Here is a 23,281-nt window from a genome sequence, read left to right as displayed (position 1 = left end):
CATATATTGTTGAAACGATGGCATGTTGATGCTAAAGACTTTTAGTAGTAAATGTTTGTAAAAGTTATGATACTGAAAGTAGTTAAACTAGAGTCAAGACCCTTTTGAAAAACAATAGAAGGTTGTGGGGTTAATATTGTGTTTTTAAATCATGTTATGTGTTTTTTTTCTTTTCAATCAAATTATTTCTTTTTTCACCAAAAATGACGAGAATCTTTGTTAAAGTACTGTAACAGTACTAAACAGTATATGAACCTAGTAATTTACTCTAAATATTGTCAATAAATACAGAAAACCTAGTAATGAATGATAGCATTTGATCAAATATTACAGATATTTTGTAAAATTATTATTATTATTATTTTTATTTATGGCTATAAAATCATAATTTAACTGTAAATTGTCACACAGGCGTCAGGATTGGGGAGTCAAATGAATATGTGAATCATTGTTGAATTGATAAATCATTTTTTGAATTGATAAATCATTTTATTATCTGTAGATCCTTTTTGAATCATTTTCAAGCGAGTAAATAATTTTTGAATCGGGTCATTTAAATTATTAACTCGAACGAATCAATTCATTAAATTGACTTGGATTTCCCCAATTTTAGTTTTATTTATATACTATTCTAATATTTATGAAAGTTTTGAATGAGCTTTTTAAAAATATTTTCATTTTCATATTTTACTTTTTCATTTTAGTTTTTGTAATTGTGCTTGTCATTTTCTTATGTTGTTTTTATATTTCTGTTTAGTTTTTATTTTTAGTAATTTTAGTGCAGTTAGTTGCCATAGCATTACATTATTAATTTTCAGTTAAGTTTTTCATCTAACATTTAGATTTTGTTTTATTTCTGCCTTACTTCAACTAAAAAAATCATTTTTAATAGTCATAGTTCTAATTAACGATAACAACACTGGCATGCAATACAGTTTTACAAAACATAATGTACAAGCGGGATGTGACTGGTTAATAAGCACCAGTAAATGATCTCAAAAACAATTTTCCCTCAGTTTGTCCTCTGCTAATCTTTAGTTTAGTCCGGTCTCGCAGCTGCATGAGGAGCTTGTTTTGTGTAATGGACGCTGGGCAGCAGATGCTGATGGGAGTCCCTTGAGAGCAAATTAAGGTCATCTGGCTGTTGTTCTCGTTTTCACCTTCACTCAGAGAAGCACTTAGGAGGTTAATCACACTTCTCCAATTAATTACCCCACAAATCTGATCAAGATTTACTGCTCGTGCTGTGGCTTGGACACAATGGACACAATTCACCATTGTACTTAGTAGTAGTAGAAGAGTAGAATTTCAAGTAAGTTGATGGTAGCTTGTCCTTCCCAGCCATTCTGATCTTGCCGTTTCGTAAGGTTGTGTCATGAAATAAAGCGGATGACCCTCTGTATACAGACGATGTGTCGTTTGCTAGTGTAGTGTGGTGCGGTGAGTTACTCCTGAGCTCCCGCTGTGACCGCGGCCGAGGTGCTAATTGCTTTAAGAAGCGCGGATGAAGCCTGTAATGCTTCACTTCCCAGCGGAAAACATCTGGAAATGTCCTGCTTCACCCAGAGCCATCTGGAAGCACATCTTCTTGTAATTGCATAAAGGGGCTACAGTTGAATATTGGTCATTTTACCGCATTTATGTCTGCATTGTTTTTATTGCTGCAGAGATAGGATAGCTTGAATTTTGAAACCTGTAGTTTTTATGTCATGTTCATTAAAATATACATTAATTAATTGATTGATTGATTAAATTTAATTAATTTTTCATTTAAAAATTTTATTATTTATATATAATTTAATAAATTTGAAACTAGGCGAGTTAATAAAAATTTTAATGTATATTAAAAGTATTTAAAAATTAAATTTTTATTTTTATTATATATTTTTTACATTTTGAAATACTTATTAATGTTGTTTATTATATGGTTTTATAGGCTAAAAAAGTTATTTATTAAGTTTTATTAATATAAAAATGTATAAATATATTTTTGTAAAAATTAAACGTCAGATCAAAATATATATTATTATTATTATTGTTATTATTATTGTTTATTGTAATTTTAATTCATATGGATGCAGAATTTGCTTCGTTTGTTTGTGTGTTTGATTAATTTGCTGCATTTGCTCATAGTTCAATTCATTCAGATTTTTAATAATATAAAAATATAATATTTATAGATATTTCTAAAAATAAAAACATTATTTAAGAATATGCTATTATTATATTATTGCCTTTTTACTATTGTTATTACTACTACATTTGTTTATAATTTTATTAAATACAAATGCAGCATTTAAAATTGTAAAAGATTGTTTAATTTGCTGGTTATCCTAATAACGCTGAATTTATTAATATTTCTTAATATAATTTTATATATATATATATATATATATATATATATATATATATATATATATAATTAGTAAGAACATATTATTATTATTATTACTCATTAGCTGTCAGGTTCTCTCTGGAGATGATAATGGTTTACATGCTCACACTAATCTGACAGTGAGACACAGACCCTCACCTGTTCATCAAAACATCCTCTGGCTCAACAGGACAGTGACGGGAGGGAGGGAGGTGAGAAGGGAAGGCGCATGTGTGATTTCTAGAAGCCACTCTCCACTTTATAAAGACCACAGTCTTCCTCTCCATCAGTGTTTTCAGTGTAGAGTCAGGCATCATGGCTCTGGCTTTACCCAGAGTCCGTGGTTCTCAGAGGAAGAGCGCTCCTGTCCCTGTCTCCTGGGGTCTGTCCCGCAGGCTCGGGGTTCGAGTCCTGCTCCATCGTGACTTACTCACCTGCCGCTTCCTCGACTCGATGCCTCGCTCGTTTTTGAGGCACTGCTACCGCACTGACCCGTCTCGTTTCTCTGCAGCTCTGAGGGACCCCTGCTCTGCCCTGACTCCCGTCGATGGCTCGTCCCGGACGTCTCGCTGTGCTTCAGGTATGACCATTCCACCCAGAGGACACAACACCCAACCAGCCGCCTCCAGCAACCCTACAGTCAGCCACAACAACAACAGCAGGTGAGTCCTGTGTGCCTTCAGTCACACATGCTGTGCTTTACACAAGCTGTACGATAAATATGACAAAAATTTGGGATGAAGCAGTGTGAAAAACTTTTTTTTATTATGACCAAGACCAAAAAGTATTAATACTATAAATATATACATTTCACCTAGTTTTATAACTTAGATTTTTAAAGTTTTCCGACATAAAACGTCATCCAAATATAAAATAGATGTGATTTGACTAACAACAAAAAAAATATTTTATAATACTACCAACAACATAAAAAATCTAATAAAAAAATTTAAAAAATAAAACCCAATAACCTAATTTTTTCCTAACAATGTAAAAAAAAAAAAAAAAAAAAAAACATTCATTACGAATATACCATATGAGCAGTAGGGTTGGGAACTGAAAACTTATAACCAATTACAACCTTTTCTGTTTTTTTTTTTTTTCCTGTTTTGAACAAGTGTCTTAGCCCTCAAGGGACTAATTGGCCAACCAGCTTATTCCTGCTTGAAGAGTTAAATGTTATTGCGAGTGTAAAAAACATCAACTTTGAAGCGTATGCTGATTGATGGACTAGCATTACTCAACATTACTTACTACCTTCCAGCAACACTACATTCATTGAAGGTAAAATAGTAAAAAAACATAATAGTTCATTTAAATGGAACCAGAACCAGAAAATTTCTAACGATTCCCAACCCTAATGACCAGTACAACCATTACGAATATACTTGTCAATATATTGTTCATCCATGACTTTAACATGGCACTTTAATATTTATTTGTTAGCATATTAATTTAATAATATTTATATTTATAGTATAATATATTTATTATAATATAAATACACAATTTATGTATTTGTTATATAATTTTTTATTAAATTATATAATTACATTTCTGTTTTAGTTTCATTAATATACTATTATAGTTTTTTTATTAATTATATTTTTATGTTTTCTGTTTTCAGTTTAATTTTAGTTGATGTTTTAATACTTTTGTTGTTTGTTTTTGCCATCTTTTTTTACGCATTTATAGTTTTTAAGTTTTAGTTATTTTATATTTCAATATAAACTAAACAAAAATGAGAAATGTTGTCTTGGCAACTAGATGAAATAAAGTAAGTAAGTTTTGTAATATTTTTGAATATTAAGCTAATTTTTTTAAAACATTTGTAAAAAAAAAAAAATAAGGTTTTAGATTTAATTAACAATTATGATACATAATATTTTATAAATTTATATAATGTATTTATTTATTAATAAATGTACTTATAGACATTAATTTGTTGTTTTAATTATTTATATTTATTGACTTTAATTCTCAAAACTCTTAACTACACTAATTACATATATCATAAATAGAATGTAACATCTATAACACACGTTATCATCATGTTGATGTTGCAGTTAGGTTGTGTAGAAGTTGTGTAGAACTTATGAATAAACGCAAATGGAGAATGTTCTCTTAATTCTCCCTGATAATTGCTGCAGCGTTTGCATGCTCATGTTCTCTGGCAGCTCTATCGCAGGAGAGATGGATGAAGTTGACGCATTCAGAATGAAGCGTCCCGCTGACGACACTGTGTCTCTCGCCTCCACGATACCCGAGTCTCTCATCGTTGAAGGTGAGGGCTTGATTTTCAAAGCTGAAACATTGAGAACACCCAGAATGTGTGATAAAGTGTCATGGTTCATTTATGAGGAGGCTTTTGTAAAGCATTGAGCAACACTTTGTGCTGAGGATCTGTGTGAATGTTGAGCTTTATCGTTATTGTGCACAGATACGTATTACACCACAGTACGAGGGGAACTGGAAGCCATCACGCAAGATTTCGATGTGCAGTCTTGGAGTCTGGCTGTGGATCAGCACTTCTTAAAGAAACATTCGAAGGAAATGATCAAGAGACAGGATGTTATATATGGTCAGTGTTGTTTACCTACACACTGCACTGGGAACTTCATGAAAGTGTTTCCAGATTTTCTCTAAAGCTGTTCCTGTCTCCTCCAGAGCTCATCCAGACAGAGATACACCATGTGCGGACGCTCAAGATCATGCTCTGCGTTTACGCTCGAGACCTGCGGGAGGCCCTACAGCTGGACGACAGGAGGCTGGACTGTCTGTTTCCCCGGCTGGACAGCCTGCTGGAGCTGCATAGCCACTTCCTGTCTCGCCTCCGGGAGCGTCGCGCAGAGTCCCTGCAGCCTGGCAGTGAATGCAACTATGCCATCCATAAACTCTCAGATATCCTTATATCCCAGGTGCGTGCCCTAAATTTAGGGTCATTCCCTGCCCTACGCTTTATGCTTCACACATCCTGTTATTGCACTTTCGCTACCCCCTTCCTGCAGTTGTCATACTTCCTGGTTCATTCCTCCTGCCCTGCATTTCCTATATTGCTTCCTCCTTTGCACATGCTGTTTTCACACTTCCTGCTTCACATTTCCTGCTTTTCCCTTCCTGTTTCAAGCATGCTCTTGTCACATTTCTTGTCCTACACTTCCTGCTTCACACATCCTGTTGTTACTTCATGCTCAAACACATCTACACATCCCTCTTCACACACCCCCTCCTTCACATCCTGCTTCAAACATGCTGTTGCACATTTCTTGTCCTACACTTCCTGCTTCACATTTCCTGTCTTTTACTTCATGCTTCGAACATGCTGTTGTCACATTTCTTTTTCTACACTTCCTGCTTCAAACATGCTCTTGTCACATTTCTTGTTCTACACTTCCTGCTTCACATTTCCTGTCTTCAAACATGCTGTTGTCACATTTCCTGGCCTACACTTACTGTTTCGCACATGCTTTTGTTACAAGTGTGAAGGCTGGAAGTGTGGGCCAGGAAATGTGACAACGGGAGGTGTGAAGAATAAAATATTGAGAAGGAAGTAAGAAGCAGGAAGTGTGACGACAGCATGTATGAATCAGGAAGTTATTTCGCTTGTTTTGTTTTAGTTTTCCGGAGAGCTTGGAGAGCGAATGAAGGAAAGTTATGGGGATTTCTGCAGTCGGCACACTGAAGCAGTCAACTACTACAAAGAGCAGCTGCAGAGCAACAAGAAGTTCCAGAACCTCATGAGAGTATGTTGAGATCTTAACCGTCTCAAAGCTGCTAACATTTCCTCAGCATTGCTCTGAATCATTTTCTCCCCTTGTTGTGTTTCAGAAAATCAGTAATCTGTCAATAGTGCGGCGGTTAGGCATTCCAGAGTGTATCTTGCTGGTGACACAGCGAATCACCAAGTATCCCGTTCTTCTGGAACGCATCCTGCTGAACACAGAAGGTTGGTCGTTGCAATCCAGTGAAACTCTCCAGATATTCTGGATTTTCAAGGTTCTAAACACTTTCTTCTCCTTCCAGCCGGGACAGAGGAACATGAAGGATTAGCACAGGCTCTCAGTCTAATCAAAGACACCATCGTTCAGGTGGACGCCCAGGTCAGTCTCTATGAGAAGGAAGTGCGGCTCAGGGAGATCGTCTCCAAGATGGAGCCCAAGTCGCTGGGGAAGATCAAAGACGGACGTGTTTTCCGGAAGGAGGACCTTTCTCAGGGCCGCCGCAAGCTCTTGTACGAGGGCATGGTCAACTGGAAAGCCGCATCTGGTCGACTCAAAGGTATTATGAGAACAACAGTTTGTGTTCCCCCACATACTTTAAGCATTCGCTTGCAGAACTTTTGTGATGTAAATAATATGAAGTGAGAGGAAAAATGATACTTCAGTGCTTTTGTGAGTGAATGCAACATTTCTTGGGAGCGCAAATGTTTTGCAAGCAAACACAACATTTCTTGGGAGAGAATGTAATAGCTTTGCAAAAGAACCCAAATGTTATGTGTGAGAGCACAACAGTTTTAAGAGAAAGCAATACTTCTGCAAAAGAGCGCAAATGTTTTGTATTTCTTGCATATATATAAGTCTGACAAATCTATATTTTTTTCTTGCCATCTCATAACTTCTTACTAAAAATCTCTTCTTCTCACAATAAATATATATAAGTCTGACAAATCTGTTTGGCTCAGAGTTGAAATTTGGGATTCTTCCGTTGCAGATATTCTAGCTCTACTTCTTACTGATGTTCTCGTCTTGTTGCAAGAAAAGGACCAGAGATACGTGTTCTCGACTGTGGTGAGTACAAGCACTTTGTTTTCAGTTTATACAAGATGAGAAATTGTGCATCTGAATGCACTCATCCGTGTTTGTTTTCCACTAGGACAACAAGCCTTCCGTTATTTCACTGCATAAGTTGATTGTGCGTGAGGTGGCACACGAGGAGCGGGCCATGTTCCTCATCTGCGCCTCATCTAACGAACCTGAGATGTACGAAATCCACACGAGCTCAAAAGAAGACCGCAACACGTGGATCACCCACATTCGTCAGGCCGGGGAGAGGTCTGTGTCTGTCTATAATCACATACATGTCTGTATTTACTTCTGTCTGCATTTTTTTTAAATGTTCCTCCTCGGTTCCTGTCCATCAGCTGTCCACATATAGAAGAGAGATTGTTTAGTGAAGAAGAGGAAGCCAGAGACACCCTCAACCTAAAACACCAAAATAAACTTGTTTTTTTCGAAAGGACAATCATGTTTTGTTTGATGTGTGATGGGTTTTTTTTTGTGGGTAAAACTTTAATCAAAAAAAAGTATTTTATATCTCATAAAAAAATAATAAATATAGAACAAAAAAAAACATAAAAAATAAACTTGAATATATAATAATAATTATAAAAATATAATAAATTAATAATAATAAATATATTTATTAAAAAAATATTGTAGAATACAAAACTATAAATTTAATATTATTATATATTAATAATAATATAACTGTATTAAAATAATATATAGTAATATTAACTAAAATGTGTGTATATATGTGTTTGTGAATAAATGTATAGTTATGTTTGTTAATTATAATTATAAAATGTAAATTAAAATTATAAATACAAATAATTTATAAATTATAAATACAAAACTATAAAAACTAAAAATTAAAAAATATTAAAAAATAATAAAAAATAAAAAAAAAAAAAAAAAATAAAAAATAAATATTAACTAAAATGTGTGTAAATATATATATGTGTGAGTCTGCATAAATGTATAGTTATGTTTGTTAATTATAATTATAAAATGTACATTCGAAAATTTAGTTCGATACATCTAAAAGTTTGGTGTCAGCAAGATTTTTATTAAAGAAAGAAATAGTTTTATTCCACAGGGACGCATTGAATTGATTAAAAGTGACATAATTTGTTCAAATATACAAAAAAATTAATTTTTAGTAAATACTGTTATTTTGAACTTTTAATCAGTGAATCCTGAAAAAAAAAAAAAGTTTTCTTGCATTATGTTGTTCTATGACATTTATAGTGTTCTTCTGTTTAAAGCAATGATTTTGTCTCTTTAACACATTTTCCTCCGTCTGCGACTCATTTTCTGTAGATCGCCTGACGTTGAAGGATGCTCAGATCGTCCAGAGTCTCACGGAGAAGCTGCAGTTGTTTGCAGAGCTGGCTGAATCTGTGGCCGGTCTAGAGGACGCCAGCTCTCACTCCCGTCTGCTGCTGCGGGGCGACACCTCGGACCTCCAGCAGGGAGAGCAGCTGCTCAAAGGAGCCATTACTGAAGGTAACCCATCAGGTTGAGGGCCTGATGAATGAGTTAGTTTCTGTACGAAGCACTGGTGTCATGATATAATCTTGCACCTGCTAGTAAACTAGATCATTGGAGAACTAAATGTTGTTATTGAAGCCAATCTCGGTTTCTGTAGCGGAGAACCTGCAGAACCTCCTTGCACCTGGAGCTCGGGAATCATCTCCGCAGACTGAGGGGAACCAGAGTCCATCCTTGAGTTTGCTGCCACGCAGAGCAGACACCTTTGGCGGCTACGATAGTGTTCCTAGCATACTGCCTAAGAGTAAGTCAATACATGTGATTAGACACTGATTATACATGTTGCACTAATGGGGATTAGTTGGCAGGATTGTAACTTAAGACTCATTATCGTTACTTAATTTCAGATCTTTTAATCCATATTCATTGCATGCTCTATAGGCTGTGCTTACCAATTTGTGTACTATCTGTACTATGCAGTAGGCAAGATTAGGATTAGTTTGTCTCAAATCATAGTATGTTGAAAATGTTTTTCGTTCTTTTATTGTATAATTTTTTTCTTTGTTGCTCTTTTTGTCATTTTTTTTTTTTTTTTTTTTTGCTTCTTTCTTTTTTTATTCTTTCTAATACATTCATTTCTTCTTTTGCCCTTTTAATTTAATACATTCCATTCTTTCTTTTCTCTTTTTAATCCTATCATTCTTTTGTTTGTTTGATTTTTCTTTCTTTTTTCTGTATTTTGTTTCTAACATTTATTTTTTTCCTGTCATTCTTTTGTTTGTTTGATTTTTCTTTCTTTTTTCTGTATTTTGTTTCTAACATTGATGCTTTCTTTTATTTCTTTGTTCTCTGTCTTTTGTTCTTTCTGGCTTGCTTTCTGTTTACATTGCATTAAATTTACATTCTTACCAGACACTTTCTTACCAAAGCACCCTACAATAAAACACAAAAAAAATCATTTATCAAAAAAAACAACAACACACCACTCATCAAAAATTCAATTTTTAATTTTAGACTTTAAAAGCAAAGCTGTTCATCCCAATTCACATACTATTTGTACTATGCAGAAGGCAAGATAGTATGTTTCTCATCACATGCCAAAAATAATGCGTCAGATGTTCCCAAATGGTTTTTAAAGTATGCATGCATACATGTATTTTTTTTGTTTAGCTTAATTACACACAACCCCCTGTGTTATAGAATATGGTTGGTTTGTGCAGGTCTACTATGTACCTCTCCAGTGTAAGTTTGTAAACCAGGTGTGTTTGTGTGTTAAATCAGACGGCAGTATTAAGAAGAAGGTTCCCGGAGCAGCCGGCAGGTCCAGGGACAGGAGTCAACGGGCCAGCTCTGATCCGCAGATCAAAGAGGTGTACACATGTCAGGACCGGGATGTGCTGGTGAGAGAACACACTCATGCAGGCATTTGTCCCACAGATGATAGGAACATGCCTGTGTTTACTAAATGAGAGGAGTGGCATCAGATGATCTGGGCAGGAAATTCACTTTTGTCAGTTTGAAATGGTCATACCAATCACTGTCAAGATATAGATATGATAATAATATGAGGATTATATTATACAATTACATTATTATTTATTATATTATTATTATAGTAAATATATAATAATAAACGTATATAATGGTTTCATTTATAGTAGTGTGTATTATGTTATGTAAAATATAGAATTTAATACTGTATAATTTGCATATTAAAACGATAGTAATATGTACATTTTAAATGAATAAAAATGTGTACTATGTATGGTATGTTTATAAAAATTATAATTTAATACATAATCTAATTTATAAAGAAAATGTGACCCTGGAGCTGGGGTATATTTGTAGCAATAGCCAAAAAAAACACTGTATGGATCAAATCTATTAATTTTTATTTTATGCCAAAAAACATTAGGATATTAAGAAAGAATCGTGTTCCATGAAGATATTTTGTACATTTCCTACTCTAAATATATTAAATCTTAATTTTTGATTAGTAATATGCATTGCTAAGAACTTCATTTAGACAACTTTAAAGTTGATTTTCTCAGTATTTTGATTGTTTTGCACCCTCAGATTACAGATTTTCAAATAGTTGTATCTCAGGCAAAAATTGTCCTCCTAATAAACCATACATCAATGGAACGCTTATTTATTCAGCTTTCGGAAGATGTATACATCTCAATTTTGAAAAATTTACACTTTAGACTGGTTTTGTTGTCCAAGGTCACATATAGCAATGTATATAATACCTACAAGTGGGATTAATTTTAAAGATATAATTTAAATAGAGTAAAGAGTTATTAATCAAGGAAATTAAAGTTGAGTAATAAATGAAAATGAACTGTTACACTTTTTTTTTTCTATAATGCTTTTTAGTAAAATTTACTTGCTACAATAAAGCAATGCATTACTCAACTAACATGATAATGTCTTTGGATGGTCTTCACAAACATTGATATACATGATGTTATCCGATTGAAATGTTTTTAATTTATTTTAATCTGTCGTCTCTCTCAGGATAAGGCCTCCTCATCCAGCTTGCACAAAATGTGGTCCACCTGTAAATTTCCAGAATCAGAGGTAAGCGCGCACATTGGATTGGATTGGCAATTACTGCTCACTTTGTTTCCCGTGAGATAAAAGGCACATATTATTTCTCACACCCCTCTCAATACATATTTGAGATGGTAACCTTTGCGTTCACCGCACCTAATCGTCAGTTAATGCAGCGATACTTCACTTGGCAGGAACGTGGCATTGTGTCTCGTGAGAATAATGTCTCTGAATATCGAATCATCCTGCCAGTAATGTTTCCCTTGTCTTCCTGTTTTTCCAGTTCTATGAGCGAGTGCTGCTGCTGTCCCAGAGGCTGTACAGTTTACAGGTACAACAGAATGACCGCACTCACGTCTCACTCATAACCTCAGCCACATGCTGCATCCTGTAATCATCTGTAATGATCTGCTTTAGAGGAATCAGGGTTTTCTCGTGCTGTGCTCATTTGCTTGTTCAGATGTTCACAGCATCTGTCATATTGTGTGTAAACAACTACTACATGTCTTGTGTTCATTAGTCCATTCTTTCAGTTTTCATTTGTTCTTTTGTTCATTCTTTTAATTTGATCTGTTGCTCCTTCTGTCGTTCATTTGTTCTTGTTTTTCATTTCTTTATTTTGTTCTTTCGTTTATTTATTTATTTTTTGGTTGTTCTTTGTCAGTTTTGCTTTCTTTTGTGTCTATTTGCTCTTTTATTTGTTCTTTTCATTCTTGCTTGTTCTGTTATTCATTCTCTTTTGTTTATGCTGTTTTCTTTAGTTTTTGTTTCTTCTCTTTGTCACATAATATTTTCTCTTTCACACTCTTTCTATATTTTTCTCTTTCTTTCTCTTTCTGTTTCATTCCATTCTCTTTCATTTATGCTGTTTTCTTTCATTTGTTTTGTTAGTTCTTACTGTCTTATTCTTTGTCCGTTTATTATTTTGTCTTTTCAGTCTTGTATTTTTTTTTCTTTGTTTTTTATTTGTTTAATTCTCTTTCATTTATACTGTTTTCTTTTGGCCGTTTTGTTATTTATTCCTTGTCTTTTGTTATTTTTTCTTTCATTCTACTGTTTATTCTTCTTTGTCATTCTTGTTTTTATTTTTCTGTTTGTTTTGTCTGTTTGTTTTCATTCATTTGTTCTTTTTATTTATTTGCCATTTTGTTTGCATTCTGTATTTTTTTTTTCATTTTTGTAATTTTTTTGTTTTGTCGATCCTGTCTTTTGTTTCTTTTTATGACAATCCGTTCTTTCATTCTTTTGTTTGTTGTTCTGTCCTTTCGATTGTTCTTCCTTTCAAATTTTTCTTTCATTGTTTTATTTTCTTCCATTTGTTCTGTTTTTAAGTTGCTGTTTTGTTTGTTTGCTTTTCTGGCTTTATTTAGTTTGTTTGTTCATGTTTTTTTTTCATCAGTTATTTCCGTTTGTTTGTTTGTTTGTTTGTTTGTTTTTATGACAGTCCATTCTTTCTTTTCATCTTTTGTTCATTGTTTGTTTGTTTTTTTTCCTATCTTTTGTCCTTTCAGTTGTCCTTTAATTTGCTTTCCTCTTTTGGTTTCATTTCTTTCTGTATTTAGGGTTTTTTTCTGTATGCTTTTGTTTGTTATTTAGAGCTGTTGTCTGTCTGTCTGTCTTTTTTTTTTTTTTTTTTTTTTTCTTCTTTTTTTTTTTTTTTTTGCTGCCTTTGTTCATTTTTTCTGTTGTCCTTTAATTTGCACTCTGGCTTGCTGCTTTGTTCTTTCATTTTGTTTACATTTCTTGAAATTTACATTCTTACCAGACACTTTACCAAAGCATCTTGCTAAACTAAGCCTTAGTTACCAGGAAGCTCTTAACAACTATCCAAACATCAAGTCATTTCTGTCTCTTTCCCCCTCAGGCCATAATCTCTCAGCAGGACAGCCACATCGAGCTCCAGCGGGCCTCACTCCTCACCGCCGAGCGGGACCGTCCCGGTAACCGGAACCGTGGCACAGACGTGCTCCTGGAGCAGGAGAAGCAGCGCAACTTGGAGAAGCACCGTGAGGAGCTCGCCAACTTCCAGAGGCTGCAGAACCAGCATCGGCAGGAGCATGCGCGCTGGGAAAGGGATCGGGAGAAGCACCGGCGGCAGGCGGAGGCGGCTGAGCAGCGGCTGAAGGAGCGGGAGGAGGAGTGTCGGCGACTGGAGCTGCGTTTGGCCGAGGAGAGGCAGGAACTCGAGAGGCAAAGGCAGATGTACCAGCAAGACCTGGAGCGGCTGAGAGAGTCCACACGTGCCATTGAGAAAGAGAAAGAGCGATTAGAGCAACAGAAGAAGCTGAAGAAGCACAGCACGGTGCCAAATCCGGCAGCACAGGAAGTTGGACAGGTGAGATGCCACATGATTCTACACTGGTTTCCTTTTTTAATCTCGTCAATAAAATGTAACACTTCCTATCTGTCTCCACATGAATCTTGGTTCTCTTGGATGGCCGCACATGCTGAAACTACTAAACTATCTAAAGTTCATTCAGGCAGGTTAATAATAGGTCCAAATAATAATAGCAATCTGACCGGTTGACACTAAAATATAAAATATTAGACAATAAATTCAGGCTAAAATTGTTTGCACCAATTTTCATTGCTCTCCAAAAAAGGTCACTTAAATCATTAAGCTTTTTTTTTTTTCTTTTTTTTTATCATCATAGTAAAAAAATTGGACCTTTTTGATTTGTTTTGAAATCTTAGTCTGGGGTTTATAATTTACAGGCTGAATATATATATATACAGTAATATTATGAAATGAAATCCAGAGTTTTTTGGGAAATATATTTTAAATATAATTTTATTCCTGTGATGCAAAGTTGTATTTTCAGCATCATTACTCCAGTCTTCAGAATAAAAAATCCAATCATTCTAATATGATGATTTACTGCTCAAGAAATGTTGCTACCAGTGTTAAAAACATTACTTAATATGCTTAATATTTGTGTGGAAACCATAATATTTATTTTCACGGCTCTTTGATTAATAGAAAGTTTAAAAAACAGGATTTATTTGACATTATAATTGTCTTTACTTTCCCTTTTGATCAATTTAATGAGTCCTTGCTGAAGGACAACCTTTTAACAATAATCAATATATATCTTGATTTATGCTTTTACTCTGTAATGTCTTAATGTTTTTTTTTTAACCCGTCAGAAATTATATGTAATGAATGTGTAATATAATATAAATTCTAAAATATATAGAAATATAAAAAATGTATCGATATTAGAGTATGTGGTAATAAGCATTAATATTTATTTTCATTGTTTTTAATAATATCTTCTGAATCAGTTCATTGAAATGGACAGTTTGAACTGAATCTAAGAAATGAATTGAACTTTGCAACAATGAAGTTAGGAGTCGAACTCAACTCTGTCATGAATATTTCATACATCGCCCAGCTATTCAAGGAAATTAGCATGATGTCACCACTGTGCTCCTTTTTAGTGTGCATATGTTATTAAAATTTCTAGGTGTAGGTGTGCCAGCTGAGAGCATCTGTCTTTCCCACGCTCTCTTTTCAGCTCAGCTGTGCCAGTACAATCGAAGGGAACAATGTGGCACTGTGAGGTTACATAGCAGTGGCTTTGCTAATCTACCTTCCACCCTGCCCTACCTGTTTGCCGATGAGCCTGCTAGATTACCCAGATAGCTCTCTGGGAAAAAAAAAACACAGACAAGCGTTGTTTGAGCAGTCTTGACTGGCTCACAAAAAAAGCAAGTCTCTGTGTCAACAGCATTTAACAGACGCCACATATCGTGTGATTTCTAGCTCTCAGCAGTACTGAAACCATCCCAGAGATCACAACACACTGAAATCATGGCGAACAACAACGTTTTCTTTAGAAAATATAAATATGTACTTTTTGTATTTAGCATTTTTTGTTCGTTTGCACACAGATTCCATCATCTGTTTTTCATCAAACTCAGATGTTTTCGTGCTTTGCTTCAATCACGTTACACTGATTTGAGTGCCATTGCCTGTCTGTCTGTTTGTTCGCATGCACAAACTTGATGACTAAACCCTTTATTTTGACAGATTACTCAGAAAAGGACGTTTGCACTGCTGGGTTTCATATGAACATGAATCAGCTCTTTAGTGGCAAAGCTTTTGATTTTTTTTTTTCTACCATATATATATATATATATATATATGTATGTGTGTGTGTTTGTATATATATATATCTATATATATATATATATATATATATATATATTATATATATTATATATATATATATATATATATTTATATATATATATATATATATATACAAACGAACAAACAAAAAAAAAAATCATTGAGTAGCCAAAAATCGGACAGTCTTAAGGAAACCCCATGCATGTTACTGTGTTTATTTAAGGTCATGCACTGAAAAAAAATTGGTCGTAGGACTTGCTTTTAAAAAAAATTTCACTCTGAAATTTTCTTGAATTTTTTCTGAAAATTGCTTGTAAATTTCAGAAATATTTACAAAGAATTGACAAGTAATGCATTGAATTAAATGTTAAATTTTAATATTTTTGAAAAACCTGTAAGTAAAAATATAAAAAGAATTATACTGTAATATTTCACTTTAAAGCAAAGAAGGTAAAAAGTAATAATTTTTTTATAGTACAACCGTAAAATTAAAATACAAATATATATCTAACATTTAAAATATAATTGATTTTTCTATTAAAATGTTTTTTTGATGATTGCAAATGATTGCTGTTTAAAATACCACTTTAAAAAAAAATAAAAATGTAAAAAAAAATTGACTCATAGTTACTGTTACTGAAAAATCTAAATGTAAATTTTTTTTAGCATGTTAAACATCCTCTAAGAGAAGTAACGTCTCTAATTTATTCCCTTTGTCACCACCACTAAAAAATATAAATCTAGTTAAGCTCACTATTTAAGTTCAGCCTAACAACCAACTAGTCAACCGTCCTGATCCTCCCCTGTAAAGTGTGATTTTTAACGTTTGTACATAGCATTCTGAAAAGTACTAACGACACAGACAGCACCCTGACAGTAAGTTGCCACAGCTTGTATGTATTTGAGGTCATGGAGGCATGTCCGGTCATGCCCGCCCTTGTCTGAATTCATGTGATCTTGGCTTATCTCAGGTTAGAATGGTTGTCAGTACATAGTAACCGTCTGCCCATGGTGCCAGGCTACAGACCTTGATCAAATATACGCCATATAGTGGAGATTTATTACATCAGCAAAGACTATGGTTTCCAGAATTGATGCTTCAGAAACCGAGAGCATATACTTTTCAGTTTATTTAGAAAGTCCTGGCTTCAAATGAGCAAATTTGTTATGACCTGAAAACATAATTTTTACTAAATGTTAGTTGAAAGGATGAGCCTAACATCATGGACGTACGTGATGTGCCAATTTAGTTTTTTACAATTTACTACAATTTTACGGTTTCCTAATTTGCTCAATTGTCTTTTTGTTTTGCATTTCCACCATTCACTTGACTAGTTTTTTATGCACTGTATTGTTTTATTATCTGTCTCACTGTCAGGTTTAATGACAGATATATTGGGGGTTGTTTGACCCGGGCGAGACCTGTTCTTTAGTCACTTCCTTTTGTTAAACCATGGCTGCGTTCCAGTTCACTTTTTTTTTTATGCCCTTCACTTCAACTTCCCTCTGTCTTGTTTACTCGGATGTACGTCATTGATTACGTTGCATGAGTGCCCACTTCTGGCAGGAAACCTTGGAATGGGCTGAATTGGAACGTCCTGAGCCCTTGATCACTTAGAATCCGCTATGGAGTTGGTTTATTGTTTACATGTTTCCCCTTACGAATTTGTTTGCTGTAGCATTCTATATGTATATAGATATGCGGTTAATAAAAAAAAAAAAAAAAAAAAAAAAATACATTTAAATGTTGTAGAGTTGTTTGAGGTGGGGATAAATTAAACGCGATCTGCGATAACATCATAGTTGTGTTGCATTGTGGCCTGAAGTGTGCATATGAAGCAGACTCGCTCCCTCGGTCAGAGTTGAGGGTATCTCCATGTAAACTTTCCTCGTCCACTTGACGAAGTCGAACGCACTTCATAATGGTGGCAGGGATTCCCCCGAGGGTAAGTGCTTAGGGAAGTTCGCGAGTGCATGTCTAAAAGTGAACTGGAACACAGCCCATGGCTCAGCTCTTAAGATAACGTCGAATTTTGGTCTTTCATGTGTTTCCCCCCCCCCCCCCCCCCCCCTCTCTCTCTCTCTCTCTCTCATTCAAATACGCTCAACTTTGACCTCTGGTTACAAAGAACTTTTTATGGCAGAGTATACTTTGGTTTTGACAGATTTATATATTCCACATTCCTGTTTCCAGGGAGTGTGTATTTGTGATGCTTCGTTGTGAGGTAAAAGACCCAAAACATCCTTTCAGAAATAGGTATTTAGCACCATGATTTAAGAGCCACGTTTCCAGCAGTGAACCCTTCCAACTAGCCCATGCACAGCAGAGGTTCTCCAAATAAATATTTTCTTGAAGTATCCAGGGAAGTCTTGAGTTGGGAAAACCTCAACGTATAATTACCTACCAGCACCCTTTCATTAATACCAGCGCTGGAATTCGGCCAATCTTGATTGTTTATGTGATGTCAGTCAAGTCTTTGTGCTGAAAACCTTGCACACCCCTTGCATTTTTAACGCTCTGGAAAGCTTATGTTTACTAAAGGCACCTTTAGGACTGGAAACAATGGAGCATCTGTGCTGGGATCCCAGCGTTTGGGAAAACTACTCATGCTCCACCAAGGCCATGCTGTGTGATGGTTCTAGATGATGTTGCCCCGGGCCAGTTGGAGAAGTTTAGCCTTTTCCAACCTCTATATCAGTGTTTCCCAACCCTGTTCCTGGAGAGACACACCAGCACTACACATCCATTCTCAAGTCTTTGAGTCTCTACTAATGAGCTGATGAGTTGATTTAGAAAGAGTTTGAAACAAGGTGGTGCAATTAAGACTTGAAGAAGCATAATGAACAGATTCAGAAGTGTGGCACTAGTTTCCATTAAACATGCTTTGAGGTTTGGAAGAGTTTGAAAATGTGTAGTGTCGAGATGCCTCCAGGATCAGGGTTGGGAAACACTGCTTTATATCAGTGTATATGTAAGCTCTTTATCAGTGTTTTCCAGCCATGTTCCTGAAGCCCATTTTCTATTATATTATTCCCTTTTACAAAGTCTTTAATTGTTTTTTTAATAGATTTTCATGCTTGATCGTTTCCAAAACCCATTCTTTTTCACATATTTTACATTATTGCAGCAGTCTGTCTTGAACAACCGGTTTACTTCCTGTTTCGATTAAACCCCTTCTTCCGAAATATGTAATGTGCTCTGATTGGTTAGCTGGCCTGGTGTGTTGTGATTGGCGAACCTCCTAGCGTTTGTTGTGGAAATGAGACACCCCTTACCACAACTGCAAGTTTCATCTGCTTTAAAATTGTTTACAAACACGAGGATCGTGCAGAACCTTTGCAAGCACAAATAAAGGGGATTTGGATCTGGGTGGAAGAAACGGCATCTCTTTTTTTTTTCATGGCAACAGCACGCTTCTAAACGCAGCTCTTCTTTGTCTTCTCTAGTGCACCTGAACCATGCCTCGCCTCCTTTTTTGCTTATTCTGTTGGCGGGGATTATTTAAATGAGTGACATTGTGACTTCAAATTTTCCTGGTAGAAGCGTGCTGTAATCCGATCGGTCTGTTTGTTGCAATTCTTAAAAAGTGTTTTCTATTAAAGAGAATATCTCCTTTCCGAGTGGGCTTTGAGCTTTGTAACTTTGCAGATTTTTTTTTTTTTTATGCTCAAACAGCAACATTACACACTAACTAAAGTTGAAAATGTGTTGACATGCAAGTTGACATGCAAAATGCAGCGTTGGGTGGGTTTCAGAAATGTGGTTGAGAACCACTGCTCTAGATGATTGAGGATCCCAATGTTTGGATGTTCTCCTTAACATTTTTTGTGACATTATGGAAATATGAGGGTGTAATTGTGACGTGCAGAAGCATAATGTACAGACTCAGGAGGGTGGCTCTAGTTTCATTTACATCTTTGAGGCGTGAAAAAGATGGGGCATTTTCACACTTAAGTACTGTAGATGTGATGGATAGTTATGATTATTCAATCTTTTCCTTGAACTAAGGGTGTTGGTAAGTTCACGGTTAATTATGGTACATTTTCTAGGTTTGCTTCTAGGTGCATCCCAAAAATTGCATAATCACCGTTGGGCCCTTGAGCAAGACTTTGCTTTGCACCAGGTGGACTGTCTCGCCAAAGAGTGTACACTATGTCCTTTAGAGAAAAAGTATTGGGAGGGAGGCTGCTCACGAACTGTTAGCTGCTGATGTGCATTAATAATCTCATATGCTTAATGTAGTCCTTACATGTGGTGCTGTCTTCAGTGTGTTACATTTTTATGCCTGTGTTGACAAAGTGTGCTCAAGAGCACATCAAACGGCTTTGTTCTGCATGCAAAGCACCATGTGTTTTAAATTTAGCTTCGTCCTGTAAATCCCAAACTCTTCAACACACTGTATTTCCTACACAGCGCATTAGCTTAGTATTTCCTGCGTGTCATGCTCAAATATGATCAAAGCTGGTTTAAGTTGAAACACATTTAATTTAAATGCAGACGATACAACTTTTTGGCCCAGAATGTCATTTATGCTTTATTTAGTAGATGCATTCATCCAAAGTAATTTACAAGTAATGAATAAGTTGAAGACGAGTGATTTATCGCAACAATATTGTTTGTTGTTTGAGGTTCTGCAGTTGGTACTATCTGTAGTTATTAAAGTGCCCCTATTATGCAATTTTTAAGATTTCTAATATTGTTTTGGGAGTCTCTTACAATAGGTTTACATGCATGAAAGGTCAAACAATGCTTTCGTTTTCTTAAAATATGCATTTAATTCAGTCTCCAAACCCCTCCTTTCCTACTCTGTTCTGATTGGTCAGATGGCCCAGTCACAATGAAGTCAGTGCAACAAATGTTTTTGTGTAAATTCAAATTTCAATATAAATGGTTCATAAATCCATTCTTATACTACTTAATTTTTCGTATTTGATTCAGTTGTTTGCAAATCCATTCTTACAAAAACATTAACATTCAAATTGTTGTTGCATTCAATTCAGTTTTTCGTAAATCCGTTGTGTATGTTTATACATTCAGCTCATCTGTTCATAAATCCATTCTTGTGTAAATTACTACATTTCGTTCCGTGTATCTTTTGGTCATTCGATTTTTTTTGTTTAATTTTGTAAGTAGAAAAATAATGAAAAACAGCTCCTTTTTTTTGTGTTTTTTAATTTTTTGAAAAAAACGAAAAACAAGAATTCGGCTTAATTTTTAGTTTTTTTCGTTCAGGGTTAGAAAAATGAATAAACAGCTTGAATATTCGATTTCTACACGTGGGCGGGAATTAAACTCCCCTTTCTGCTGATTGGTCAGACAAAAAAAAAGATCAAACCATGCTGTCATCAGTCCTTCTGCAGTTCCGCGCAGCAGGCTAATGCTTTGACTTGGGTATATTCAGAGCTGGGTAGATTACTTACAAATTGTAATTGTAAAACCCATTGGTTAAATGCTGTATAGCCACCGGATTAATGACTGATAACTGTGTGAATGTCCACAAACTGGAAAACTTTCTGAGTGTAATATAAGCGGTAGACTATTTTAGAAAGGAACATTTAAAAAAAAAAAAAGAGGAATTAGAGAGAATCAATAAACGATGAATCATTTATTCCTATTGTGTGAATAATATGTAATCTATAAAAAAAGTAACTGTAGTCTGATTTAGTCTGACACTTGTGCACTCGCACACAGGAATGTCACACAAGATTTACATAAATTTAATTAATTGCCATTTGGTTTGTTTCTCACCAAACCTTACTGTATACCTTCAGAACGCTTGGAATATAGCATACGCCACGAGATGCATATTATTTTATGACAGATTTGCATCCGCTTAAAGAATGAAAAGTGAAAGTCACCGTTCTCTGCCATTAAATGGGTAAGTGCGAGCAGGGACATTTTTGTGTGTCTGTTTCGGAAAAAAGAAGGTAGACCTAATAAGCCTTTAGAAACACCATCTGACTAGTTACCCTAGTTAAATAAAACAGAAAAACGCGACTTCTGTCAAGCACAGACCAGTATTGAAGTGCACAGGAAATATGCAGCAATCTAAGCAGTTTATTTAATTAATATTGAGAATTAGTTGATGTTCACCTGGATTTGTTCCTCAAGAGGGGAAATAATTTAATAAGTTGTCATTTATAGTCATATGGTAAAATGCATATTTTTATTTGTGTACATTCAAAATGACTACAAAATGTCGTCCCGTTGAAAAATAAAGAAAACAACAGAATGCACAGCTTTAGCGCAAAACATGAACCAATACACAGCTAGTAAGCTGCTTGATGCGCCTATTTTTTAAAGTCTACATTAAGGTTATTTGACGTTAAATGCATTATATAAGTCATTTTAGACCTAAATCACAGTATATATCATGATAAAAAGTGACTTTACAGTTTGGAAAATATGGTAGGCTATGAAATCCCCCCCAGCAGCAGCAGAGGACTAGTATTCTGCTGCGAGGAACTGCAGAAGAACTGATGACAGTTGATCTTTTTTTTTTTTTTTTTTGTCTGACCAATCAGCAGAAAGGGGCGTTTAATTCCCACCCACGTGTAGAGATCGAATATCAAGCTGTTTATTCATTTTTCTACCCCTTAAAGAAAAAACTACAAAATAAGCCGAATTCCTTGTTTTTCCTTTTTTTGCAAAAAAATGTAAAAACGAAAAAGGTCATAAATCCATTCTTGTGTAAATTACTACATTTCGTTTTTGTTAAATCCATTTTTGCTTATATTGTATCATCTGTTCATAAATCCATTCTTGTGTAAATTACTACATTTCGTTTTTGTTAAATCCATTTTTGCTTATATTGTAGCAATTCAGTGTTTTGTAAATCCGTTGTGTATATTGTTGCATTCAATTCAAGTGTTTGCAAATACATTTTTCCTTAAATTGTGTTAAATTTAGTTTTTCTTAGATTAGATGTCGTAGATCGTTATTTTGTAAATTCTTGCGTTCTAATTCAATTCCTTTGTATGTAAAAGCATTGCGTGAATTGTTGCATTTATTTAAGTTTTTCGTCAATCTGCTATTGTGTATATTGTCACATTCAACTCAGTCATTCGCAAATCAGTTCAATTCAATTCTTCGTAAATATGTTCTTGTAAATTATTGCATTCGTTTTTTCGTAAATCCATTTTTGCATAAATTGTGTATATTGTTGCGGTCAACTCAATTGTTCATAAATCCACTGTTGTGTTGCTTAACAATTTACACAAGTTAGTCCTGGAAGTGTTTCATTAATGATTGGATGGAGACCTCATGATGTTTCCTGAATGTCGTGATCTGCTGTGGTGATGCCTTCTTTCATCCTCTCGATGAATTAAGATGTTAATCAACCTCTGTGCGTGAAATTGCTTATCCATGTGTGGTGCTAACATTAGCATTTCGCTTTGTTTTTTAGCTTTCCAGTTCCTCCAGTTTCAACGGTGAGCTGCTGCTCGGTGGAGCAGGGGATCAGACGCTTCCTCAAAAGTCACACCTGCGGGCCTCTCTCTCCGTGTCCCCTGCAGACTACCTGGAGCGTCCCGAAGTCCATCCGCGCCGCGAGAGCTCCTGCAACATCCTGCTGGCCAAGACTGAGGTTCCCATCCATCTCATCAGCACCACCAACCAGCTTCACAAGCAGGGCAGTGTCCAGCAGCAGATACCGACTAAACTCGCCGCCCTCAGCAAGGGCAAGGAGAAGAGCGGGAAGGGCAAGAGTTCGCACCGCACCGACAGTTCTGGTTAGCACTGCTCCGTTTGCGACCACCAAATGATGTTCTTTGGGAGCGAATTTGCTGATTCTTAAATCCATCTTTGCTTTTTCCTAGCTTCTGGTGACACGAAGCAGCTGCTGCCCATCAAGCTGTCACCAAGGGATTCGGATGGAGGTCACAAAGCACGCCGGCCCATCAGCCCCCACCAACCTCAACATTCGCACTCAGGTAAGACGAACA

General features: G+C 35.3%; 1 protein-coding gene across 1 annotated transcript in view; it reads left to right on the top strand.

Moving 5' to 3' along the window:
- Nucleotides 1–23,281, top strand: part of LOC109061228 (rho guanine nucleotide exchange factor 18-like) — a 40,877-nt gene that overhangs the window by 16,614 nt on the left and 982 nt on the right. Inside the window, exons 13-30 of the mRNA XM_042712413.1 lie at nucleotides 2,886–3,036; nucleotides 4,552–4,658; nucleotides 4,815–4,955; nucleotides 5,042–5,292; nucleotides 5,992–6,117; nucleotides 6,203–6,320; nucleotides 6,398–6,652; nucleotides 7,085–7,161; nucleotides 7,247–7,425; nucleotides 7,515–7,586; nucleotides 8,474–8,661; nucleotides 8,804–8,950; nucleotides 9,928–10,046; nucleotides 11,167–11,229; nucleotides 11,486–11,533; nucleotides 13,067–13,537; nucleotides 22,744–23,068; nucleotides 23,156–23,269. Coding sequence (XP_042568347.1) covers nucleotides 2,886–3,036; nucleotides 4,552–4,658; nucleotides 4,815–4,955; nucleotides 5,042–5,292; nucleotides 5,992–6,117; nucleotides 6,203–6,320; nucleotides 6,398–6,652; nucleotides 7,085–7,161; nucleotides 7,247–7,425; nucleotides 7,515–7,586; nucleotides 8,474–8,661; nucleotides 8,804–8,950; nucleotides 9,928–10,046; nucleotides 11,167–11,229; nucleotides 11,486–11,533; nucleotides 13,067–13,537; nucleotides 22,744–23,068; nucleotides 23,156–23,269 — 2,952 coding nt within the window. The remainder of the gene's footprint in view (nucleotides 1–2,885; nucleotides 3,037–4,551; nucleotides 4,659–4,814; nucleotides 4,956–5,041; nucleotides 5,293–5,991; nucleotides 6,118–6,202; nucleotides 6,321–6,397; nucleotides 6,653–7,084; nucleotides 7,162–7,246; nucleotides 7,426–7,514; nucleotides 7,587–8,473; nucleotides 8,662–8,803; nucleotides 8,951–9,927; nucleotides 10,047–11,166; nucleotides 11,230–11,485; nucleotides 11,534–13,066; nucleotides 13,538–22,743; nucleotides 23,069–23,155; nucleotides 23,270–23,281) is intronic.

Source organism: Cyprinus carpio, chromosome A22 (genome assembly GCF_018340385.1).
Source record: "Cyprinus carpio isolate SPL01 chromosome A22, ASM1834038v1, whole genome shotgun sequence".
NCBI lineage: Eukaryota > Metazoa > Chordata > Actinopteri > Cypriniformes > Cyprinidae > Cyprinus > Cyprinus carpio.
This window is presented reverse-complemented; position numbering and strand designations above follow the sequence as displayed.